The sequence below is a fragment of the Bufo gargarizans genome, chromosome 4 (assembly GCF_014858855.1).
Source record: "Bufo gargarizans isolate SCDJY-AF-19 chromosome 4, ASM1485885v1, whole genome shotgun sequence".
In the NCBI taxonomy this organism is placed as follows: domain Eukaryota; kingdom Metazoa; phylum Chordata; class Amphibia; order Anura; family Bufonidae; genus Bufo; species Bufo gargarizans.
Window position 1 is genome coordinate 495,266,473 of NC_058083.1, and position 27,906 is coordinate 495,294,378.

At 41.7% G+C, this 27,906-nt stretch overlaps 1 protein-coding gene across 2 annotated transcripts in view; it reads left to right on the forward strand.

The window, feature by feature from the left end:
- The window catches only part of SRBD1 (S1 RNA binding domain 1), a 204,828-nt gene that overhangs the window by 89,636 nt on the left and 87,286 nt on the right, over nt 1–27,906 (forward strand). For both annotated transcript variants that reach the window (XM_044289689.1, XM_044289690.1), the window contains exon 17: nt 10,550–10,632. In XM_044289689.1, the coding sequence (XP_044145624.1) occupies nt 10,550–10,632 (83 nt within the window). The remainder of the gene's footprint in view (nt 1–10,549; nt 10,633–27,906) is intronic.

Below are 27,906 nucleotides of genomic sequence, written 5' to 3' on the forward strand. Positions count from 1 at the left end.
AAAATCACTGCATTCTGACTATCAAGATAGGTCTCATCCTATGGCCTCATGCACTGTTTGTATTCTGCATCTGATCCGCATTTCTTGAGGATTAGATGGGGACCAATTCATTTCAGTGCGGCCGCAAAAAATGCATACATAATGCATACCGTGTGCTGTCCGCATCCGTATGACCATTCAGTTGCCCCGCAAAAAAAAAAGTGGAACGTGACGTATTCTTGTCCGGTTTGCATACCAGAATAGGCCTTGTGACAATGGGGCCCGCGGAAATTGCGGGATGCACATGGCCTGTATCTGTATTTTGTGACTCGCTGGTTTGCGGACGGCAAAAGACATACAGTTGCCGTAAAGGGTTAATACAGCAATCCATTCATTTCAGTAATAGAGGTTCATAGGAAACTGATAGGTAAAAAATTGTATTAAACGCTGAAAAACAAAATGAATGTTTTTAGGGAGTTAAAAGTTTTGCAGTAGACAAGAGTTGAAGATTTCTTTTAATGAATATTGCGCTGCAAAGTGCCCTCAAACAGGATAAGCATTCAAGCCTAGGCTCATTGCAATGTATGTGAAGCAGGACGCCTTTTTACGCTAACATTTCACGGTTTGTTCTCTCTGCCTTTATGTAGGGAGGAAGCTTTATTTTTTTTCCTCTCTACCGGGACCAGTTTTTTTTTTTTTCTAAAAGGAGTTCTTTAGAGGTTTATTAACAGTCAGTGCAGCTCAATGGTGATGAACTAAGCGATCCTACTGTCAGTTCTGCTTTTGCCACAGTCCTGCGAGATCACTACACACTGCCATTAAAGCATTAAAGGGGTGTTTGATCAGCTGTCCACAAATGTCAGATGGGGGGGGGGGGGGGTCAACTGCTGGGACCTCCCACGATCCTGAGAACGAGGGGTTCTCGAGTCCTTCTCTGATTGGAACTTTAGTGCTCATGTCGGTGCACCCGTTCATTAAAAGGGTTTTCCCAAAAATCCGACACCCGAGCCAGCTGTTTGAGAAGGCACCGGCGCTGCTATGTGCGCCATGGCCTTCTCGCAGCTCACAAACTACAGCGCCGTAAATTGTATAGCGGCTGTGCTTGGTATCGGAGCACAGCCCCCTTTACTTCTATGGGGCTGAGCTGCTCCTAGTGCACGTAACCGATGAATGTGCCATCACTGGCCTAAGAAAAGCTGCCAGCAAATGTGCCTTCTCAAACAGCTGATCAGCGTGGGGGCCCTGGGTGTCGGACCCCCGCCAATCAGATCTTGAGGATAGGTTATCGGAATTAAAATCTCGGGAAACCCCTTTACCTACAATCTGTACATCAGCCTCATAGAAATGAATGGAATGGCGGACCAACATGCGCACTCCTGCCCCATTCAGAGAGGGGACTTGAAGACCCCTAGTTCTTAGGATCACGGGCGGTCCTAGCAGTTCCACCTCCTCCAACTATCCAATATTTATCACCTATCCACAGATGATTTATATAGGATAACTCCTAATTTTCTGAACATTTAGGTATTAATGTGTGCATTTTGTATGTGGCTAAATAAACGTGTAAATTTTGATGGTGATGACTGTCTCTGGAAAGAACTAACTGTAGTAAATGGGGCAGGGGCGGGGCGGCACACCGGATCTTGCTCACCTTTTTTGGAGGTTGCTCAGTCAACAATTTATAGTCCGATTTTTCCAGCATCACCTCCATCACTTCATTCTAGTGATTGTAAGGGGAGTTATGCAGGAATATGAAATTAATTGCCTATACAGTGGTCCCTCAAGTTACAACATTAATTGGTTCCAGGAAGACCATTCTGTGTTGAAACCATTGTAAGTTGAGTAATTGGTTCCAAAGACCCAAAATGTCTTTCAAGGTAAGAGAAAATGAAGATTTAAGAAAGATAAGCAGATAACTAAGACAGATAAAGCAAGTCCTTACATATAACAGGAATAGCTGCTAAGTAGCAACTAATGCAGCTAATTTACCAGAGAAGTGACCATGACTGGTTGGATCTGAGGCTGAGACCTTGTATGTGGAGTCTAGTTTGACTTTACGATGGGTCAAAAAGACCACTGTATGTTGTAAATATTGTATCCTGAGGCCATTGTATCACAGTGAGGGATCACTGTACTTAGGATAAGCCATCAATATTAGATTAGTGGGGGAAGTAGGGTGTTTAACTCTCAGAACTCCCACCGATTAGCTGTCTATAAAGAGGCCATAGCTCTACAGCAGGTGCTGTTCCCCTTCATTGTTTACCAGCCACAGCTCTGTACATTTAGTAACTGCTGCTGCGCCTGGAATTGCAGCTCACTGCAGCTTCATCCTATTCAAGCTGCAATTTCCAGGCACAGCCGCTACCAAAAGTACAGAGTATGGTAAAGAATAAGTGGCGGCCCCTTCAAACAGCTGATCCGCAAGGGTGCTGAGGTGATGTGACCCCTACCGATTTAATATTAATGACCTAGCCTGAGGATGTACCATCACTTTTAACCCCTTAAAGGGGTTGTTTCATCACCAGGATATTCCCCCACCGCTGGGACCCGCACCTATATCGAGAACAGAGCCCCCTAAAGTGTTGGAGGACGTGCTGTGCATGTCCTTTATTTTTCTATGGGGCAGCCGAAAATAGCCGAGCCCTGGCTATTTCTGTCGGGCTCATAGAAATAAATGGGAGCAGTGGGTCGGTCATGCACGGTGCGCTCACTTCTATGGAGATAGCGCTTAGTGGTGGCCGGACCGGATTCCTCCAATATAGGTGCGGATCCCACACCTATAAGACAATGGGTAAATTGTTTGAGATGAGACAACCCTTTTAAGGATCGGGCCAATTTTTGTGTTTGAGTTTATTTTATTTTCTACCTTTCTAAAGTCACAACTTTTTAAAATTTTTCATGCACATAATCATCTGAAGGGTTATTTTTTTGAAGAACAGGTTGTATTTTTTAAAGGCACCATATTTCTTAATATGTTTAAAATTGGGAATGGATGATTTTTTTTTTTTACATTTTTTTTTTACTGTACTTTAACCCACTTTGGGGACTTGAACATGCAATCTTCTGATCACTTGTCTGATAGACTGCGTAACAGGTCAGCCAGTTTCATAGGTACAAATGTGCTGACAGATGCCCTTTAAATAGACCCTTCCATCAGAAAGTTGTTTTTTTTTAACTCAGATTTTAATTGTTGTTTTTTTTTTTTCATTTCAGCAGTACTATGCCATTAAATACAAAATATGGTAGAAGTCATCTCAGAGAGATAAAACCCCAATATAGATAGGTAGTCCCTTGCCAGTTTACTGTAACTGTCAGGGGAACATGTTATCTGAAGGGTAATCCTTGTGATAATAGTAGGTGTAGAATAGGGATAACAGTATGACAGCTCTATTGTTCCCTTGATAGGCCTGGATAAGGATGTCCACAGAAGAGCATTCAATTAATTCATTAAATGTGTTATACTCTATTTAAAGGGGATGCCCGAGATTTTAATATTGATGACCTATCCTCAGGATAGGTCTTCAGTATGAGATCAGCGGGGGTGTGACTCCCAGAACCCTTGCCACATTCATGAGGCCTAGGCACAGCTCAATCCCATTTAAGTGAATAGGGCTGACCTACGATACCAAGCACAGCAGATATCCAATGGATGGCGATGTGCTTGGTAAGTTGCAAGGAGGCCACGGCGCCCACGGAACCGCCACGGACTTCTCAAACAGCTAGTTTGGGGGTATCGGGTAGTAGATCCCCGCTGATCTGATATTGGTGACCTATCTTGCGGATAGGCCATCAAAATCAAGCAAATCCCCTTGAAGTCACTAGAGGGGGCTTTTTCTCGTTGCAGAGAATGATCTGACTGAGAAAGCTAAAGGGGTTCTCCCATGACTAATGTAAAAATCAGACATCATATAGTACACGGCAATCTCTTTCTAACAAAGCTAGAACCAGCCCTGTACCTCCCATGGGTCCAGAGATCTCCCCATTCATTGATCCAATTGATTTTTTCAAGCTGGCAGCTCAGAGGGCATGCCATTTCTGCTCCAGTTTAAGGGGCGTCACCTTTCTGCTGCAGTTCTCGCTCCATCACAGCTTAGGAGGCCATTGAAGGATGGAATTGAGCACGTGCATCCACCTCAATAAGGTGGACAGAGAAATAAGAAATAGAGCAAACAGCAGGTGGCGCTATACAGATAGATTTTATTGAATAACTCAATGGCTATACTATTTCAAGCTGGCAGCTCAGAGTGCATGTCCTTTCTGCTCCAGCTCAAGGGGTGTCTACTTTCTGCTGCGGTTCTCTCTATTACAGCTTAGGAGGCAATTGAAGGATGGGACTGAGCATGTCCGTCCACCTCAACAAGGCGGACAGAGAAATAAGAAAAAGAACAAACATCAGGTGGCGCTAATACAACATTACATGCAATTACAAAAGTATTCAGATCCAGGTGTTGGTTTGAAAACTGGACAGTAAGTAGAATACATAGAGTGAAAAAAAAAAAAATTATATCCAGAAAACTATCCGCCCATTTTTTGTAAGGAAAAAATTTATGAAAGTGTCCCTTTAAATTGTATGTAAATAGTGGTAGCAATGATATTCAGGTAAACATTTAGGAAAATACATGTTTTCTGTAGTCACTCATTTGTTGGTCCCTTTTAGTAGAAAATAAACATTCTGTGAGTCCTGTGGTTGTGGAGCGCCTGCTTTTAGACATTTCAGGGTCTGGTGGCCTTAGGTGCACTTCATGAAGTGATTGAACAGAAGAGGAGATACATAACTCATGGCCCGTAAACGACTTCAGGGGTTAAAGCGGAGGCTCGGCGAGTGGCGTTCACTTTCACCTGGAGTCTGAGTTCAGCTAAGATTTCCTTCACTTTCTCCACAGGTCAATATCAGTTTCTCCAATTTCAGTGTATCTTACATGTAACTGCCTGTGACTTCCAGGGCTGTAATGTATATGAACACTGGGGGAAATATTAGCGTATGCGGGATCTAGCGTGTCGTAAAGGCTGGGTGCGTAAGATATGGGTCTCGTGTCATATGCTTCTTCTATCCCATTTGTTTTTCCTGCATTGACTGCACTGCCTATCAAGCTTTTATATCATGTACCTGCAGAATAGAGACCACTGTTTATTGCAGCCTGTATTCTGCCTTAAAGATGAGTAATGTAAAAAATGATCATCAGCCATCACATACTACATGACAATCTCTTTCTAACAAAGCTAGAACCAGCCCTGAACCTCACATGGGTCCAGAGATCTCCCCATTCATTTCTTCTGCTAGATTTATTTCAAGCTGACAGCTCAGGGGGCGTGTCCTTTCTTAGAGGGCGTGTCCTGTCTAGTGCAGCTAGAGGCAGTGGAAGGATAGAACTAAGCATGTGCAGGACAGGCAAATTAGAAAAAGAAAAAACAGCAGGTGGCGCTATACAGATAGAGTTCAGTGAATAACTCAGTGGCGATAATACATTTTTAATTACATACAATTACAAAAGTATTCAGATGCAGGTGCTGGTTTGAAAAATGTGGAATATTTTTTTAGGACAACCCTTTTTTTTTGTGTGGTGATGGATCCAAGCTAAACTGGAACATTGGATCTAAGGGATTATGCATTGTAGAACACCACTTTTAGACATTTCGCGCACAGTGACCCCCCCCCCCCCCCCAACCCGTAAGATGGGATGGACTTTCCTGCAGTGAAATTCCATGTCACGCTTACTCGGATTGGCAGTGGTGATATAGCAGTTACAAACGTCCAGCAACAGGAGGTCGACTGAAGAACCAGGGTCTAAGAAAATGACAAAGTTCAAAGCAAGCCGAGATCAGAGGTGTGAAACCACAAGTGCCGGCGATCCAAGGGCAGAGAGAGTAACAAAATCTTGAACAACTCGGGGTTAGAGCCGTGGAACCACAGGTGTTAGCAATCCAAAGAGCAGAGACAGTTGCAGTAGCCGGAGTCTAAGCCGTGGAACCCCCGCTTTCAGGAGTCCAAGAAGGAAAGCAAGAAACAGGTCAGAGAGAAGCCTAAGGCTACATTCACATGAAAAAAACTGCCATTAAAAATGGACACACTGCCAGCTTTTCATGGCCATTTTGCATCCAAGTGTGCAACCATTTTCTGTCTATTTTTTTTTACGGCCATTTTGAATCCGCTTCACATTTGTTTTTAATGGCCGTCATTAAAAACAGGTGAATTTCATTGGCTTTTTTAATATCCCAACCCCTGCAGTGCTCTCACAGTATGCACGATGCCTCCCCATAGTGCCCCCTGGATGTCACATGGCCCCCATAATGCCCCCCACTGTGAATAGTGACCCCCATAGTGCGCATCCTGTATAAAGAATGCCCCCATTAGTGCCTCCCAGTATAAGGACTGCACCATTAGTGGCTACCAGTACTAATAATGCCCCCATTAGTGCCCCCCAGTTCTGCTTGTGTTTAAAAAAAATATTTACCCACCTCATCCACTTGCACTCGCAGGGACAGTCGCTCCTCTCTCAATGCAGAAGGACCTGCGCTCTCAGACACTGGGAGAGCATGGTTAAGTCATCACACTGGGAGCGCAGGTCCTTCTGCATTGTCTAAACCAGGGATGCTCAACCTGCGGCCCTCCAGCTGTTGCAAAACTACTCAGCATGCCCTAATAGCTGTAGACTGTCCAGGCATGATGGGAGTTGTAGTTTTGCAAGGGCTGGAGGGCCACTGGTTGGACATTCCTGGTCTAAACGGCTGTTAAAAATGGGCCCATTGATTTTCAATAGGGTCTGTCTGGCTGTGAAAACGACCAAAAATACTACATGTCCTATTTTTTGAGGATTCTATTCACTGGCTGTTCAAAAATATGGCCTTGTGAATAGCCCCATATACCTCTATTGATTCTGAAAATGTCCGTCACACAGCGTTTTTCCTGTTCGTGTGAATGTAGCCTAAAGATCAGCAAGAATAAGGCAATCAGGAAGCAGCTAGGCTCAACAGAGAGAGACTAGCGTGAAACCTATAATCAGACAAAGTCTGCAGACCAGGTATTGGTTTTAACTGTGCTGCCCATGACATCATCTCCAGGTACATCTGCCTTGGCAACCTGGTGCCACAGTGCTGAAGAACAGGCCTGGAGTCAGGTGTGGGCCAGAGATGTATAAGAGCTGACCCGGATCCTGGACAATTCGGTAACATTGACCATGACCAACATCTGCGTGGAGTTTGTATGTTCTCCCTGTGTCTGGGTTTCCTCCTGCTACTTTGATTGCCCCCCACTCGTCAAAGATACCGAGGGCTATAGGTTCATTGCTAATATCGTAAATTTTACCTATAAAAAAAAAGCAATGGCCGCTGACCTTGCTGTATACAAGTCGGTGCTTCTCTGAGTTTCTTCTGTCTGGCCAATATTTGATGGACCATGGAGAACGTCAAGGTTTCCAAAAGGATGATGGACTTTCATCATAGCACAGGGCAATGGGTGTGGGGGATATGATTCTCTCTTGAGGGTGATTTTGTAATGAATTTTAAGGGAATTTTTTGAAATGCAAAATTTTTTCTACGACCATGCATGAAGGTCTCTTTTCCGAATTAGACGGATTCTGCTATATTCGACTTAGAGAGTTAAAGAGTCTCAGTCTTGTGTAAGCTGGAACCGCTCACGTTACTCCACGCTCCTTCCAAACATGCTAATTTAATGTAATCTAAAATCATGTAGCACACACTAAATAACTTAATCTAACATCATCTTACATCTGGTAAAGTTTAGAACAATTCATATGTTCCCCCCCATAGTCACTGCGCAGTGAAGCGCCGAGTACTGTAGGGCAGTAGGCTGCACAATAAAACCCCTCGTTGCTTACACAATAGGAGGAAAGTGTAAAAGTTTTGCTTATTTATTGATTTTTCCAAATATTCTGTGAAGCTCTTAGTTCTGGATTAGAACAGATATTGCGCACAGGGATTTCTTTAATGGAACACTTTATTAATCATGGCTTCCAATACGTGACGAGAATCTTATTTGTTTGAATTGGATTGCATACGGAACGGCCTATGTGCAGGAAATTCATTGAGGGCATGTTTTTTTTGTGAGCTTTGTTACGTTTGTATCCCTTTAAATTTCTTGTTCACATCTTTTCCTGTTTAAAATATACTTTTCCGTTACAATTGCCGCAATGAGTTTTGGATTTCGTGGCTGAGGTTTCAATTAGTAAAATATTTTAATCAAATGTTAAAAAGGGCAGGAAAATAAATGGATTAAAGGGGTTGTCCAGGACTTAAATGGGGGTATGCCACCATTAAATGTCACTTTAATATAATTCAGTAACACTAGTTGCTTTCATTTTACATTCTGTTACAAAAATTCTCCAGTTGTGAGAGATTCTTTTTTTTATTTATTTTAATAGCGCCCCCTTAAGTTTAATCTGTATAGTAATGTGCACGTCTACCTGCTGAGGTGGTCGCGCATGCTGTTCCATCCTTCAGTTGCCACTACCCATGTCTACAGATAGAAGCCGTGTCAGTTGCAAGGAGAGAGATTCAGCAGAAAGGACAAGCCTCCTTCGCTGATAGCCTGAAGAAAATCTAGCAGAGCAATCGGAGCAGTAAATTGGAAGAGCTTTGGATCCAGGTGAGGTACGGGCCTGGTTCTAGCTTTTAAGTCCTGAAGATAGGTCATCAATATCTGATTGTGGGGGTCCAACTCTCGACACCGCTGTTGATCAACTGTTTGAATCGGCTGTGGTGCTCATTGTTTGCTAAGCACAGCGCCAGCCATCGTGTGTCTTAATAAATTACCTCCAAGCGTTCTTCAGGAATACACTATGGGGCAGATTTCCTAATCCTGGCCGTCTAGACCTGCACCAGATTTATCACAGGGGCTCAGGCTGGATGATGCATGTGGCGCAGGGACAGACACTTTTCTCTGACTCTTTACCAACTACTGGATGTCTTACTTTGAGACTGAATTTTATGCCAGAATTGTAGTGCCATTTTTGCGCATATTTTAGACCTTGCCGATTTCCCACCCTTTTCTGCCATGCCCTATCCCTCATCCAGCATGTCGGAAAACAGTGTAAAAACACTACATGCGCCATTTTATACTACTTTATAGACAGACACATTATTAAAGGGAACCTGTCATCAACTTTATGTTGACCTCACTGAGGGCAGCATAGCATAGTGACAGAAATGCTGATGTCAGCGGTGTGTCACTCCTGAGCTAAAAGTAAGTGTTGCCGAGAACCAGCATCATAATCATTGCAGCCCAGGCCTTGAGAAGAGTCAAATCTACCTGAGAAGAGTCCTGGTTATACCTAATCTCCTGCTCTCTCGCCCATCTGCTGATGATTGGCAGTTCTCTCCTAGAGAGAAAGGGAGAAAACTAGGTAGGAGACTGTCAGTCATCAGCAGGTAGGCAGGAGAGCAGGAATCCATGAATAACCAGGACTCTTCTCAGGTGGCCAGGACTCTTCTCCAGGCCCAGTCTGCAATGATTGTGATGTTGGATCTCAGCAACTACTTACTTTTAACTTATAAATGACAGACCTCTGATATAAACTCACCCGTCTCTACTTTATGCTGCCATTAGGTTCCCTTTAAATCTGGGCCAGTATGCTGTAGGCATGGTGTTTTTTAACCATTTCCCAACCGTCCAACGTACGTTTACATCAGCAGCCGGGCATTTTAAAAAAAGTGGTTTTTGTTTTGTTTTTTAAATGTAAAAATGAAAAAAAATCAAATCCACCTCCCTTCCGCCAATATGTGAATAAAAATATGTACACAATAAAATAAAAATTACACATCATGGGTATTGCGACGTGCGCAAACGCACGTACTATTAAGCTATAAAAATATTCTTCCCATACGGCAAAATAAAAAATAAAAATTCTAAATGGTCCCGTCGCCACAAAAAATGTAATAAAAAGTGACCAAAAAGTAGAGAAAATAGCAAAAAAAAAAAACACTAAATTAGGCTAGGAACAAAAAGCACGAAATTCATAGCATTTTGACAAGCCCAAAAAGCTAGTAAAAACACTCCTAAAAGGGTGTTCGCCTGTGGACACAGCGAATGAAGAGCGCGCTGCACATGTACGTCTTTTTCCATTCATTGGTAGGGGACTTCTGAAAATAGCCAAGTGCTGGCTCTCCTTTTTTCAGCAGTCCCATTACATTGACTGGCGAGGACACTGCGCATGCTCTTCATTCTCTTTAAGGCCATGTTCTTGAGCTAGGATCAGGTCCCAGAGCTGAGACTCCCACGTATCAGACATTTATGGCGAATGCTATTGATATACCATAAATGCGCAAATGGGACAACGCTTTTAAGACGGTCCTTTTAGTTTGCCTCAGAAGAGGAATGTCTTACCAGACTGAAACACTTATAGCCAGGTCGGAACCGGTTCAGAGTTTGGAACGCGAGACATTTGAAATAACTCGTACGAGGTATCACCGCACCACGCTACAAACTTTTCTCCTTCAAACCTTCTGCATCAATGTGACATGAAGAAGTCTGGACGTGGATATCTCACTCGGCTAGAATTGTATGCTGCAGGTTCTCTACATAAAACAACATTTGTGTTTCCATTCTGTCTTTCAGTTTCCATAGCAAGACGTGTACAAGATCCATTAGCTGAGCTGGTGAAAATTGAGCCCAAACACATTGGCGTAGGAATGTATCAGGTAAGGCTGTGCCAACCTCTCGGTCCTGGTAAACCACCATTTGTCTTTAGGCAGCGGCAAAACATTGATCTGGAATCGCAAAGTGGCAAAAGGTTTATTTTTAAATTTTATAAAATGTAATATGATATGATTGCTAATTTTTATCATTTTACATGTCATTATATTTTCATCATAAAATTTCTCTGAAAAAATAAAATAAAAAAATATATATATACCAAAAGGAATAAATATAACCAAGCTTGCACCCAGACCAATTCATAATCTATTAACAAGACAAGTCTGGGTTTGTAACCTGATCCTGTGAGGTCTCCAAGTTCAAAGACACTTATATATATCCTCATCACTCTTCATCCCGGCCATCCTCTCTTTGCGTTTGACGTGTGGAATGCACCATTTGTATTTTTACAATAACAACCTGTGGTCAGTTTAAAGCAAATCTATCTTTAAGAAATGTGTCAAAAATGTGATCTATCAATATTATGTGTTCTTTGTGAAGTATTAATCTGTATGTTGGAAACGAAAAATTATATTTTTTGTAAATATATATTTTGTATAATAATTTTATGCTTGTATTTTATATTTTTTTATATGTGTATTTATATAAATTATTTGAGATGAGGAAATCACCATTGCTGCTTCTACTTAAATGTATGTGATTTAATATCACTGTAGCGTGAACGTTTTACGTTTTCCATAAATTTCTCGCGAAAGCCCAATATCTCTAACTTTTTGTGAGAAGTGTGTGTGTGTGTGTATATACAGACGTGGACAAAATTGTTGGTACCCTTTGGTCAATGAAAGAAAAAGTCACAATGGTCACAGAAATAACTTTAATCTGACAAAAGTAATAATAAATTAAAATTCTATAAATGTTAACCAATGAAAGTCAGACATTGTTTTTCAACCATGCTTCAACAGAATTATGTAAAAAAATAAACTCATGAAACAGGCATGGACAAAAATGATGGTACCCCTAGAAAACACAGAACATAATGTGACCAAAGGGACATGTTAATTCAAGGTGTGTCCACTAATTAGCATCACAGGTGTCTACAACCTTGTAATCAGCCATTGGGCCTATATATATGGCTCCAGGTAATCACTGTGTTGTTTGGTGATATGGTGTGTACCACACTCGACATGGACCAGAGGAAGCAAAGGAAAGAGCTGTCTCAAGAGATCAGAAAGAAAATTATAGACAAGCATGTTAAAGGTAAAGGCTATAAGACCATCTCCAAGCAACTAGATGTTCCTGTGAGTACAGTTGCACATATTATTCATAAGTTTAAGATCCATGGGACTGTAGCCAACCTCCCTGGACGTGGCCGCAGGAGGAAAATTGATGACAAATCTAAGAGACGGATAATCCGAATGGTAACAAAAGAGCCTAGAAAGACTTCTAAAGAGATTCAAGGTGAACTTCATGCTCAAGGAACATCAGTGTCAGATCGCACCATCCGTCGTTGTTTGAGCCAAAGTGGACTACATGGGAGACGACCAAGGAGGACACCATTGTTGAAAACGAATCATAAAAAAGCAAGACTGGAATATGCCAAACTACATGTTGACAAGCCACAAAGCTTCTGGGAGAATTTCCTGTGGACAGATGAGACAAAAATCGAAGTTTTTGCCAAGGCACATCAGCTGTATGTTCACAGACGAAAAAATGAAGCATATCAAGAAAAGAACACTGTCCCTACTGTGAAACATGGAGGAGGCTCTGTTATGTTCTGGGGCTGCTTTGCTGCGTCTGGCACAGGGTGTCTTGAATCTGTGCAGGGTACAATGAAATCTCAAGACTATCAAGGAATTCTAGAGAGAAATGTACTAGCCAGTGTCAGAAAGCTTGGTCTCAGTCGCAGGTCATGGGTCTTGCAACAGGACAATGACCCAAAACACACCGCTAAAAACACCCAAGAATGGCTAAGAGGAAAAAATTGGACTATTCTAAAGTGGCCTTCTATGAGCCCTGACCTCAATCCTATTGAGCATCTTTGGAAGGAGCTGAAACATGCAGTCTGGAAAAGGCACCCTTCAAACCGGACACAACTGGAGCAGTTTGCTCATGAGGAGTGGGCCAAAATACCTGCTGAGAGGTGCAGATGTCTCATTGACAGTTACAGGAAGCGTTTGATTGCAGTGATTGCCTCAAAAGGTTGCGCAACAAAATATTAAGTTAGGGGTACCATCATTTTTGTCCATGCCTGTTTCATGAGTTTATTTTTTTACATAATTCTGTTGAAGCATGGTTGAAAAACAATGTCTGACTTTCATTGGTTAACATTTATAGAATTTTAATTTATTATTACTTTTGTCAGATTAAAGTTATTTCTGTGACCATTGTGACTTTTTCTTTCATTGACCAAAGGGTACCAACAATTTTGTCCACGTCTGTATATATATATATATATATATATATATACACACACTGTATTTTTCGCCCCATTAGGGGGGTGGGAAATGTCCCTGCGTCTTATGGGGTGAATACTAATGAGCGCTTTCATTATGGAAGCGCTTATTAGTACCGGCGGACCAGGAAGCAGTGAAGACTCTGTACTCACCGCTTCCTGGTCCTTGGCTGTCGGCTGTGCAGTGGCTGCATACACCGTGACGGCGCACTGTGACCTCACGCTGTGCACGCCAGTTCACAGCACAGCCAACAGCAGGAGGAAGAAGAGCGCAGGCGGTGAGGAGCGGCGGCATCCAGTAGCAGGGGAGGTAAGTGGATTTTTTTATTTTATTTTATCTGATCTGAGGCTGGGGGCTGCATCCAATGAGGCTGGGGGCTGCATCCAGTGAGGCTGGGGGCTGCATCCAATGAGGCTGGGGCTGCATACATGAGGCTGGGGGGGTTGATCTGAGGCATGGGGGTCTGATTGAGGGTCTTATTAACTTTTTGGGTCTGATCTGAGGTCTAATGAAAAATATTTTTTTCCTATTGTCCTCCTCTAAAACCTAGGTGCGTCTTATATGGTGAAAAGTTAGAGATATATATATATATATATATATATATATATATATATATATATATATATTCTTAGATTTTTTTTTTTAATAGGTACGTATATACCACATACATACTTTTTTATATTATTATAATAAAAGTATGTATGTGGTATATTCTTACCTATTAAAAAAAAAATAATATAATATATAGGAATAATAATAAATATATACAGGTGAAACTCGAAAAATTAGAATATCGTGAAAAAGTTCATTTATTTCAGTAATGCTACTTAAAAGGAGTTGCGTTAATGCAACTTAAAATTAGAATATTGTGAAAAGGTTCAATATTCTAGGCTCAAAGTGTCACACTCTAGTCAGCTAATTAATCCATACCCCCTGAGCAAAGGGGACCTGAGATTGTGACTTTGGGGTTTCATAAGCTGTAAGCCATAATCATCCAAGTTATAACAAGTAAAGGCTTGAAATATTTTGATTTGCATGTAATGAGTCTGTCTCATATGTTGCATTACTGAAATAAATGAACTTTGCATGATATTCTAATTTTTCGAGTTTCACCTGTGTATATATAGTATTATATATATTTACCGCATTTTTCACCCTATAAGACGCACCCCCCCCCCCCCCCAAAGTGGGAGGAATGGCAGTGCGTCTTATGGGGCGAATGCTGCAGTTTACACTGATACACCACCGACCGCATGCTGCACAGTGCGGTCGGCGGGTATATCAATGGGGAGGGAGGAGTTATCCGATAATACATTTTAATGACTTATCCCCAGGATAGTTCATCAATATCAGATTGGCAGGGGTCCATGTTGTTAGACCCTCTACAATCTGATATTGATGACCTATCCAGCTGTTAAAATAGGTCAGGCTCTCAGTGAGCTCCGTGGCCTCTTCCTAGGCCATGTGACATCATTATTCATCAGTCACGTGGCCTAGCTGAAGCTCAGCTCCATTGAAGTGAATGTGGCTGAGCTGCAATACCAAGCACAGCCACTATACTATGTACAGCGCTCTGCTTTGGAGAGATGAGGGGAGCCGGCTGCCCTCACCATAGCTTTGGGGAGTGCTGTGGCTCCCTGTATCAGCTGATCGGCAGGGATGCCGGACCCTCACCGATCTAATGATGACTAGGCTTGAGCAAATCAAGCTTCGGATTATAGATCCGAAGTTGATTCATTTAAAAACTTTGTTGCCAATACATTTTAACCCCTTAAGGACATAGGACGTACCGGTACGCCCTATTTCCCGAGTCCTTAAGGACCAAGGACGTACCGGTACGTCCTGACTTTAAAATCGGCATTCCGGCGCCGCAGGGGTTAATTTGAACAGGATGCCGGCTGAAATCATTCAGCCGGCATCCTGTTAAAACGCCAGGGGGGGTCATGTGACCCCCCCCGTGTCGGCGATCGCAGCAAACCGCAGGTCAATTCAGACCTGCGGTTTGCTGCGCTTTTTGCAGTTTCTGATCCCCGCGGTCCCTGACCGCGGGGATCAGAAACTTTAGAGTGTCTAAAATCAATATAGTACACCCCCCCTGCACCCCTGCATGATTTGATGGCAGCGGGTGGTGCAGGGGGGGTGTCGCAGGCGGTGGGGGCGTTGCGGGAGGCGGGCGGTGCGGCAGGCGGGATCGCGATCCCCCGCCCGCCTCCCATTGAATAATCGTTGGTGTACAGTGGGTATACCAGGGTGCCAGCACATTGCTGGCACCCTGGTATAAACGGCTGACATCGTTGATGCGATGTCAGCCGTTTAACCCTTTCCATACAGCGGTCCGTACGGACCGCTGTATGGAAAAGGTTAACAGTAAAAGGGAGCTCCCTCCCTCTCCGATCGGGGGGCTGCTGTGCCTTTGCAGCCCCCCGATGGGAGAGGGAGAGAGCCCCCAGACAGCCCCCCCAGAGCCCCGTCCTTACCCTTCCCCGTCTGCGCAGTTCTGACCATAACTGAGCAGACGGGGAAGGTTCCCATGACAACAGGACGCCTGCTCAGGCGTCCTGCTGTCCATGGTGCTGAACAGATCTGTGCTGAAAGCATAGATCTGTTCAGTGTAAGTAAAATACAGTTACAGATACCTATATAGGTTCTGTACTGTATTTTACAGACATCAGACCCACTGGATCTTCAAGAACCAAGTGGGTCTGGGTCAAAAAAAAAAAAAATAAGTGAAAAAAGTTAAGATAAAAAAAAAAACATTTATCACTGAATAAAAATTAAAAAAAATAAAATAAACTACACATATTAGGTATCGCCGCGTCCGTAACGACCTGATCTATAAAACGGTCATGTTACTTTCCCCGCACAGTGAACGCCATAAAAATAAAAAAATAAAAACTATGAGAAAATTGAAATTTTGCCCACCTTACTTCCCAAAAAAGGTAATAAAAGTGATCAAAAAAGTCGCATGTACGCCAAAATAGTACCAATCAAACCGTCATCTCATCCCGCAAAAAATTTGACCCTACTCAAGATAATCGCCCAAAAACTGAAAAAACTATGGCTCTTAGACTATGGAAACACTAAAACATCATTTTTTTTGTTTCAAAAATAAAATCATTGTGTAAAACCTACATAAATAAAAATAAAGTATACATATTAGGTATTGCCGCGTCCGTATCGACCGGCTCTATATAAATATCATATGACCTAACCCCTCAGGTGACCACCATAAAAAATAAAAATAATAAATTGTGCAAAAAAAGCAATTTTTTGCCATCTTACGTCACAAAAAGTGTAATGGCAAGCGATCAAAAAGTCATATGCACCCCAAAATAGTGCCAATCAAACTGTCATCTCATCCCGCAAAAAATTAGACCCTACTCAAGATAATCGCCCAAAAACTAAAAAAATATGGCTCTCAGACTATGGAGACACTAAACAATTTTTTGGTTTTAAAAATGAAGTTATTGTATAAAACTTACATAAATAAAAAAAATTGTATACATATTAGGTATCGCTGCGTCCGTGACAACCTGCTCTATAAAATTACCACGTGATCTAACCTGTCAGATGAATGTTGTAAATAACAAAAAAAAAAACGTGCCAAAAAAGCTATTTCTTGTTACCTTGCCGCACAAAAAGTGTAATATAGAGCAACCAAAAATCATATCTACCCTGAACTAGTACCAACAATACTGCCACCCTATTCCGTACTTTCTAAAATGGGGTCACTTTTTTGGAGTTTCTACTCTAGGGGTGCATCAGGGGGGCTTCAAATAGGACATGGTGTCAAAAAAACCAGTCCAGCAAAATCTGCCTTCCAAAAACCGTATGGCATTACTTTCCTTCTGCTCCCTGCCGTGTGCCCGTACAGCGGTCTACAACCACATATGAGGTGTTTCTGTAAACTACAGAATCAGGGCCATAAATAATGAGTTTTGTTTGGCTGTTAACCCTTGCTTTGTAACTGGAAAAAAAATATTAAAATGGAAAATCTGCCAAAAAAGTGAAATTTTGAAATTGTATCTCTATTTTCCATTAAATCTTGTGCAACACCTAAAGGGTTAACAAAGTTTGTAAAATCAGTTTGAATACCTTGAGGGGTGTAGTTTCTTAGATGGGGTAACTTTTATGGAGTTTCTACTCTAGGGGTGCATCAGGGGGCTTCAAATGGGACATGGTGTCAAAAAACCAGTCCAGCAAAATCTGCCTTCCAAAAACCGTATGGCATTCCTTTCCTTCTGCGCCCTGCCGTGTGCCCGTACAGCGGTCTACAGCCACATATGAGGTGTTTCTGTAAACTACAGAATCAGGGCCATAAATAATGAGTTTTGTTTGGCTGTTAACCCTTGCTTTGTAACTGGAAAAAAAATATTAAAATGGAAAATCTGCCAAAAAAGTGAAATTTTGAAATTGTATCTCTATTTTCCATTAAATCTTGTGCAACACCTAAAGGGTTAACAAAGTTTGTAAAATCAGTTTTGAATACCTTGAGGGGTGTAGTTTCTTAGATGGGGTCACTTTTATGGAGTTTCTACTCTAGGGGTGCATCAGGGGGCTTCAAATGGGACATGGTGTCAAAAAAACTGTCCAGCAAAATCTGCCTTCCAAAAACCATACAGCGTACCTTTCACTCTACGCCCCGCTGTGTGGCCGTACAGTAGTTTACGGCCACATATGGGGTGTTTCTGTAAACGGCAGAGTCAGGGCAATAAAGATACAGTCTTGTTTGGCTGTTAACTCTTGCTTTGTTAGTGGAAAAAATGGGTTAAAATTGAAAATTAGGCAAAAAAATGAAATTCTCAAATTTCATCCCCATTTGCCAATAACTCTTGTGCAACACCTAAAGGGTTAACGAAGTTTGTAAAATCAGTTTTGAATACCTTGAGGGGTGTAGTTTCTTAGATGGGGTCACTTTTATGGAGTTTCTACTCTAGGGGTGCATCAGGGGGCTTCAAATGGGACATGGTGTCAAAAAAACTGTCCAGCAAAATCTGGCTTCCAAAAACCATCCGGCGCACCTTTCACTCTACGCCCCGCTGTGTGGCCGTACAGTAGTTTACGGCCACATATGGGGTGTTTCTGTAAACGGCAGAGTCAGGGCAATAAAGATACAGTCTTTTTTGGCTGTTAACCCTTGCTTTGTTAGTGGAAAAAATGGGTTAAAATTGAAAATTAGGCAAAAAAATGAAATTCTCAAATTTCATCCCCATTTGCCAATAACTCTTGTGCAACACCTAAAGGGTTAACAGAGTTTGTAAAATCAGTTTTGAATACCTTGAGGGGTGTAGTTTATAGAATGGGGTCATTTTTGGGCGGTTTCTATTATGTAAGCCTTGCAAAGTGACTTCAGAGCTGTAGTGGTCCCTAAAAATTGGGTTTTTGTAAATTTCTGAAAAATTTCAAGATTTGCTTCTAAACTTCTAAGCCTTGTAACATCCCCAAAAAATAAAATATCATTCCCAAAATAATTCAAACATGAAGTAGACATATGGGGAATGTTAAGTCATCACAATTTTTGGGGGTATTACTATGTATTACAGAAGTAGAGAAACTGAAACTTTGAAATTTGCTAATTTTTCCAAATTTTTGGTAAATTAGGTATTTTATTATGCAAAAAAATTAATTTTTTTGACTTTATTTTACCAGTGTCATGAAGTACAATATGTGACGAAAAAACAATCTCAGAATGGCCTGTATAAGTAAAAGCGTTTTAAAGTTATCAGCACTTAAAGTGACACTGGTCAGATTTGCAAAAAATGGCCTGGTCCTTAAGGTGAAAATGAGCCTGGTCCTTAAGGGGTTAAAGGGAACCTGTCACCGGGATTTTGTGTATAAAGCTGAGGACATGGGTTGCTAGATGGCCGCTAGCACATCCACAATATCCAGTCCCCATAGCTCTGTGTGCTTTTATTGTGTAAAAAAAACCGATTTGATACATATGCAAATTACCCTGAGAGGAGTCCTGTCCCTGACTCATCTCAAGTACAGGACTCATCTCAGGTTAATTTGCATATGTATCAAATCGTTTTTTTTTTTAAAATACTGGGTATTGCGGATGTGCTAGCGGCCATCTAGCAACCCATGTGCTCAGCTCTATACACAAAATCCAGGTGACAGGTTCCCTTTAATGCTGTACAGAAACAGCATTAACTAAGAAGTTTTTGAATTAATTGACTTCAGATCTATGATGCAAAGCTCGATTCGCTCAAGCCTATCCTGAGGATAGGTCATCATAATATATTATTGGATAACACTTTTAAAGGGGTTATCCGATATCTAAAATATCCCCCACAATGCCTGGGCCCCTCGTATATAATGTACTTACCTGCAACATGGCACCTACGTTGCTTCGGATCCCTGCATGGCCGTCCCTGCATCTCACCAACGCAAATAGCAGGCCGTGACGGTGGCTAGCCTCAAGCCGGGCTCGTCTGAGATGCAGTGGCGGCCGTGCAGGGATCTGGAGCGACACGGGTGCTGGGGAGCAGGTAAGTATAATCCATACAAGGGGTCCGCATCCGATCCGTAAAAAATACAGATCAGATGCAGACCACAAATATGGTCATGTACATGGGGTCTAAATTAGATTTAATGAATTGAAATAACTGAAAAAATTGAAAAGATATACAAATTTATTTTATGTGATAGATCTTTTATAGATTTTTACATTTTATATTATTTTATATTTGTTTATATATAAATTTCTTATATCATTTATAATTATATGTAAATTTACAGCTATAAATTCACAGTAAAGGCCAGTATATTATACATATAAATGTAAGGTATGCTTGCATATACATATATATACATATATATATTATTTTTATAAACAAATGAAAGATATACCATATCTATAATATATAAATATACAGTGTGTGTGTGTATATATATATATATATATATATATATATATACATATAGTTATCTGATCAAATGCAGACGCTGGATGTCTATATCATGTATTACAGTCCATGTACTTTTGTAGTCGGTGTCTGGTTTCATTGAGCTGTAGACATGTGATATTGTGGTGATGTTCACTAATGCTAATTGATTAATGGCCGGACACTTTCCTGTAATCCCGCACAGTTGCTCGCATATTTATTCTATGTATATTTACACCAGTCATTGGTAGCATTAAATGGCATACTTGTTCACAGGGGTTATTAATTTTGTTAACTTAATATTCAGGCTTTCAGACCCCTTAGCTATTGATGAATGTTGCCCTTTCAGGAATGCATAGAGGGGACTTGATATTACAGCGCAGTGTCGTAGGAAAACACCAGCGGTCAGGCGGTTTTGCAGATCTGCACGTGTTCTGCTTCTCCTAATGAACTTGTGAAGCAATAAATTATTACCGGGTAGTGATGAGTTTCTGTGTGGATCAGAAGCTTGTTATTATAATACACGGTCGCTGTTTGTGTCTTAAAAAATTACATGCATGGAAAAAAAATAAAAAATGGGCAAGTTAGTCGTTCTTAAAGGAAATATGTCATGTAGATTTTTTTTACTAATTAGAAACGTTAAAAATAACAAAATATAAAAAAAATTGAGATTCCTTTTTTCTAATCTCTTTTATTATCAGATTATAGATTTCTTTAAACTTCTGTTTTCTGTACATGATCGTGGGGATGACCATCTTGCCTGAGCTGCTGTTAACAGCATTTAAAGATATGCTTTACGGCAGTCACAAGAACCTTAGGGACCCGGTATCCCTGACTTCTGTATGTAATGCAGGAGGATGGTTCAAATTAGTAAAAGTGATGTATTTTAGATTATCCATGGACTGACACCATTATTGTAATATTTTTGCTTAAAAGGGTTATCCCATGATTGATGTAAAAAATGAAAATCAGACATCATATAGTACATGGCAATCTCTTTCTAACAAAGCTAGAACCAGCCCTGTGCCTCACATGGATCCAGAGATCTCCCCATTCATTGCTCTGCTAGATTATCTTAAGCCTGGCAGCTCAGGGGTTGTGTCCTTTCTGCTGCAGTTCTCTCCCTGTAACTCCCACAGTTTCTAACAGAACATATGGCTGGTGGCAGTCTAAGATTTAAACTGAGCGCGTTCGACCAGCTCAGGCTAGTTTCACACTAGCGGCAGGACGGATCCGACAGGCTGTTCACCATGTCGGATCCGTCCTGCTGCTATTTCGCCGTGCCCGCGGACCGCCGCTCCGTCCCCATTGACTACAATGGGGACGGGGGCGGAGCTCCGGCGCAGCACGGCGCTGCACGGAGAAAGGCCGCCGGACTAAAATTACTGCATGTCAGGCTTTTTAGTCCGGCGGCTTTCTCCGTGCAGCGCCGTGCTGCGCCGGAGCTCCGCCCCCGTCCCCATTGTAGTCAATGGGGACGGAGCGGCGGTCCGCGGGCACAGCGAAATAGCCGCAGGACGGATCCGACATGGTGAACAGCCTGTCGGATCCGTCCTGCCGCAAGTGTGAAAGTAGCCTCAGTGAGATGAACAAAAAAATAAGGAAAAGAACAAACAACAGGTGGCGCTATACAGATACATTTTATTGAATATCCCAGTGGCTATACAGAATTTTTAAATACATGCAATTACAAAAGTATTCAGATCCAGGTGCTGGTTTGAAAAAATGTAGAATATGCCTTATGATCCAACCGCTTTAATGTGAATTTCCAGCTTAAACAGGTCACCTATTCATAAGAAAGGCGGTACGTTTGTGATTGGATCTGACTACTAGGACCTCCACCGAACCCGAGTGCAGGGGATCTCCTTTTCACAATTTGAATGGAGTGGAGTTGAGCATGCACACAGACTATTGACATATCCCGAGAACTGTACTCGGCTATTTTCTCCCTTCCCATAGATTTGAATGCAGCGCATGTTTGACCACCGGTCCTATCAAATGGGGGACATGGGACCACTGCTTTCTTGATCACAGAGCATCCCAGTGGTCGGACCATCACCAATCAGACACTTATCACCTGTCATGTGGATAGGTGATCATTTTTATTCTTTAAGACAACCCATTTAAGTAATAAAGCTTAAAGAGGACCTACTAGCTCTCCTTTAATGTCTGTCTTAGTATTTGTGTTCCACTTCTGTTGACAAGAGAAATATGGGAATGCACAGTTACATAGGAACAGCACAATGCAATGTTCTAAGAAAGGGTGTTCCAGAATGGTTATATTGCCACCACTGTAAAAGTATGTTAAGAATTTTGACAGCGCAAAGTTTTACACCTGTTTAGAGTTAAACAATGTCCTAGAACAAAAAAAGAGACAAAAAGAAGAAACTGGTAAAAAAAAGATAAAAGAAAATGGAATAAAGAAATGAAAATATAGAATAAGAAGGGAAAAAGGGAAGGCACCAAAGGGATGGATGTAGGAGAAAGAGCCCAATCTGGGGATTACCCACCAATTGGAGGTAGCTGTTTGAAACAAGCTATAGAATCCATACAAATGAGTAGTTAACAGAAGTCCCGGGTCAGCAGCCTTCTATACGACACCAGACCCCAGTTCCAACATTCGCCCCAGGAGCCATGCAACAACATATAAGGAACAATAAAGCAGCAGTATGTTGTATGTGTAGGACTACAAGTCCTAGCTGTACACTGACACTGCCGATACACACAGGATCTTCCCCCTACCTGTTCTTGTGCAATGCTCTGTAGAACTGCTCCAGTCTGTCAGCTTTGTGTCTGAAGGATGAGGAGCGAAGATCCTGTGTCTCTTCAATGCTTGCAGCTGTTCATCAAAGCCTTCAGCCCTAAGTCTGTGCTGCAGAAAGGGTTAATCTGTCCATAAGGATCCAGTGCGAGTGGAGAGACAGGGCAGACAGCAGCAGATGGCAGTGCAGGGGGCGTGGTCAGCACAGTGAAGACTTGTGCACAGGCACAGACCTGCTCCCTCAGGCTTGTGTACCAGACCTCATCAGAGCAGGGACAGAAGCTGACATCACAGGTCACGTGACCCTCAGTGAAATCTGAGAAAAAGGCCACTGCAGATGAAGGAAGTGCATTGTAAACCCCTTACATTTCATTAGTTAGAAACATACAAAGAACAAAAAAATAACTCGGACAACCCCGTTAAGTAGGAGTTGGATATTGCCATCTTGTGGTGTCACTTCCATAGCTTATAAGGACGCAAAAAACTAAACTACGGATGGCCAAATTAAATAAAAATAAGCAAATAAAAACGATGTCCCTGATTTATCATTCCTTCACTCCAGAATTTCTGTCTTCAAAAAGTCACAAAATGGGGCTTATGCAACTTTTTGCACTTGCTTGCGCAAAAATCTTGTGACTTTTTGCGTTTTTACACCATTCACTCCAGTTTTGAACTGTGGATGTTAAAGTGGGCATGGTTAGCTATGTTAACTATGGAGTTTTATTCCAGATTTATCATTGAGACATTCTCAAAAAGTCGCAATCGCTCTCCAGTAGGAAAGCTGGAGTAGCTTTCCTAGACTGAAGTGTTAGGTTTAAGGATAATGCTGGGTTCACATCACGTTTTATGCCTCCGTTTGACGTATACGTTAGAAAAAAAAACTATTTCAAAGCTGGGCATCAACATATACATCTTAGTGCCACCGTGTATGAAAGCCACTGAAAGGACCACATATAGTGTAAGCTATGCTGAGAACTTTCCAAGAAGGCCAAGCCAATGAATAGAAATCGTGCGAATGACTAAAGCCTCTTTAATTTCCTATGACATTTGCGTGTTTTTCCTAGTAGTCTTTTACACATTTTTAGACTCTATATATAATCTCTTCAGGTGACCAGGAACCCTGTTGTAGGAGGCAGGATTTTCCTTTCAGAAATTTGGAACGACCTAGTTCTCTCCGCAACGATGGGAAATATTGTTTTAGAAAGGGAATTCATATTTTATTAGCTAACGATTAATATCTCCGACCTTTCCCCTCATCTGCTCTATAAACACACACTCCTCTATGTCACTCATTGTCTAGGGTTTCATCTTTGCCCTTCTTTCCATGACATAGCGCAATTTTGATGAAATCAGCTACTCGGAGTACAAATTAAAAGTCTCTTAATCCAGTCCTGCATTGTTTGCTTTCACAACTGTAAATCATAAGTAATTCATTTTGGTTGGAGAATTTGTTGGGTTACCATTCCCAGTAGCATCATTTGTTGACCCAGGGCATTAGATAGGTTAATATTTTTCTTCTGCGCATTGGCCTCAACTTTGCGAGACCTTCCATCAAAACAAATATACACGACTTCAACGGCGAATAATTCCCTCTTATTCCAGATGAACGTTGTCTTTATTTTTACCATCCAAAAAAATATGATTTCTCCAGTGACGTGTAAACCCAAGGATTGAACTTCCAACCTGCAAGGAAATGGTTGTTTTGTTTTCTGTTATGATAGAAAACGCCATAGAGATCTGTCAGTCAAGGCTTTAGTACAGGCGTTCCTGGTGTTTGTTATTCTTGCTGTTGGAAAGTCTACGAGACCTTTGTTTTGTGGTTTGGAGGAGAAGTTTGTGCATCATGTCACTTGCCCGTCATCTCCTGCTAAAAAGTTGTGGGTTGAGTGCAAGCTTGACAAATTCTGGGAAGATTATGTTCTTTCGAGGATTGTATAAGTCTCCAGAAATCACTTGACTCGGTTTGTAGGATATTGAAGCCTCTCAACACAATTTGGCTTCCATAAGGCAACTAGTAATAGCTTTTCAGATGTATATGCACAGTCAGGGGGCCAATTCTTTTGGATTTTAGAAGCCAATTAGACCTTTCTAGGAGATAGTTCGATCAGCTGCTTGAGAAGGCACCGGTGCTCGCAGTAGCTCCGCAGCCTTTTCTTAGCTCGCCAAGCACAGCGCCATCCATTTGACATTTGCTGTGCTTGGTATTGTAGCTCAGCCCCATTTTCTTCAAAGGAGCTGAGCTGAGTCTAGGTCACGTGACCGATGAACGGCCTAGGAAGAGGCTGCAAGAAAGCTACGGCGCTACTGCAAGCACCGGTGCCTTCTCACACAGCTAATTGGTAGGAGTCCCGGGTCTACATGTACAGGATGTGATCCTAGAAGAGCCCGTACCCTATCTAATTAGACTAGGGAGCGCAGTGCTCATCCGATAGGGTAATGTTAATCATTATAGGGCAATACTTGTAATACACATCACGGGCACGAAGATGAGTTTAAAAATATAAAATTCGGATACCCCCCTCTAAAGTCAGCAACTATAATAAGTTCTTATGGATATTCATTTTTACTAAAGAGGATCGCTGCCGTTGCAGAGAGAGCTGGCAGTGCCCTCTTCACTTTGGTTGACTTAAGGAGAAGTCAGGGCCAGGTGTGATCACATTTTCACTGCCTGGCCCTGTCAATCAAAGTGCAGAGAGCGTGGCAGTTGCAGAGAGAGCAGAGCCTCTAGGTGTAACGGCAATGCCCCCATTGCTCCTAGAGTCTAATTTGCATATATTAAAACATCATATTTCTCAGCAATGCGGGCAAATATGGACATGGGACCAACACAGATGCCTTCAGCTGCCAAGTGCACATGTAACAGGTCAGCCAGTGTCATAGGTACAAATAAGATGCGCTTTAAAACAGACATATCGGCAGAGGAGACGGGTCCTCTTTAAATTATTATTATTTTGATGGTAATTTGTTTTGCTAATAGTTTGGAAATGAAAATAAAAGTTGCTCAGAACATCCTTTCATAAGATGATTCAATAGCAGATTGTTCTTTGCAGTCGTGATCTCTGAAACTTAGACTTTTATCTTTAGGTCTGCGAAGCGTTTTATCTGGTAATTTAATCTTGCACTTGCCCTTCACTTTGCTGGAGGTTTACATTTACATACTATTACTATAGTGAAAACTGATGTTTTATTGGGGACCTCGTACAGCTTTACTAGAGTTGATGCATGTCCCAGGCCAATTAATTTGGATTTTTTTCTGTTGCTGTCGAGATACTTACAAACCACAATGAAAGATCTTTTCTTTACATTCTTGCGTTTTTTGGTGGTGGCACCAGAGGGTCACAGAAGGAAACGATCGGTTTCTTGTATATAGGAGTATATTTCTCATGTCCAGTATTACACATGGATAGATAGTTAGATAGATAGATCGTGTCCACATGGGTGAATAAAAGCATTTTCCTAATTTTTTACTGATTTTGGAGTGCTGCCTTTTTGCTACTTTAGATAATCAGATAGATGGACAATAGATATTCGATAGAGATGAGATAGATAGATAATCAGATAGATAGATTTTCCAAACCTAGCTCTTCGTACCAGTTTTATGTACCGCCCTTTAGGAGGGATACAGTTTATGAAACCACTGGCGGTGTTCTTCACATCATTGCAGGCTCTTACATATACGGCAGATGTCCGGTCTTTAAACATGGTGCCCGCTCATACGTGCAGCCGGCGTCATAGCCACTTTCACCCCCCCTTTCCTTAAAATAAAAATGTTAACCAATAAAAAAAATAAACACCATGGGCATCGCCGTGTGCCCATACAATTAAACTATAACAATATTAATGGCATACGGCAAATAGCATAACGGGGAAGAAAAATAAAAACAGCCAAGTTGCCATTTTTTGTCACTTCAACTACCCAATAATTTTTTTATAAAGAGTGATCAAAAAGTCTCACACACTGCAAATTGGTACAGATCATCCCGCCAAAAATAAGCCCCGTACACATAAATAGAAAAAAGGTATAGGAGTCAGAATATGGTTATAAATTTATTTTTTTCCCCTCAAGGGTTAATTTATTTATTTTTTCAGTATTAAAATGCAAGAAAAATTATACAACTGTGGTATCGTTGTGACCCTATTGATCTGGAGAATGAAGATAACAGGTCAATTTTACCGCATAGTGTACATAGTGTACGTTCCGTATGGCATCCGTTATTTTTGCGGATCCATTGTAGTAATGCCTATCCTTGTCCGCAAACTAGAATAGGATGCCGACCCATTCATTTCAATGGGTCCACAAAAAACGCGGACAGCACACCATGTGCTGTCCGCATCAGTATGTCCGTTCCGATGCCCCGCAAACAAAATAGTGCATGTCCTATTTTTTTCTATTTTGCTTACCAGGGTAGGTATTTTTAAAATGGATCCGCAAAAAAACGGATGCCATACGGAACATCGTCAGTTTATTTTTGCGGACTGCAAAACACATACGGTCGTGTGCATGTAGCCTAACAGTGCTTTGCCCCTTGTATGTAGTATTGCACCTCATTTTCATTCATGTCAGTGGAATGGAGTTTCAATACCAAACTCAACCCATGGAGGGTGTGGCAGTGTTTTTTGGAAGAAAGCTGCCGTGTTTTTTTAGTCCTGGAAAACCCCTTTAATTTCCTGCTGATCTGTTCCATGTTTTGCTAGCGGCTGACTTAGCAGAGAGGGTGCAGAGTCCAGAGGGAGAGACTGCTGCTGCAGCCAGTCGTCTTACAGCTAGACACAGGGCTGTTAGCAGGTGGATGGGACCAACCAAAGAAGAGAAACCAATAACCCCATTGAAAAATGAGAGAACACTCATATAAAATATATGTAGTTTATTAAGACAGAAAATAATAAATATAGAATAACACGAAGGCACAAGGTAAAAGCGGATGGGACGCCCCGTGTAGCGGGACCGTGAACCCCCACCCTCACATATACCAAACTAACAGGGAAAAAGTGTCATAAAACACGAAGTGTAGAACCGCATATTAATAGGAGAACTGTAGATTCGCCCAGAGTAACATCTAAACATATGTATTGCACACATGTAAAGGATCAATAAGGTCACACATAACAGACTTGGCCACCTCAAGGTGCAGCTGCGGTCATACATCCTGTGTTCCCGCATATCATGGGTAATTTATGTCTTGCTTTATACATGTCTAGCAGTGGCGTAGCGTAGGT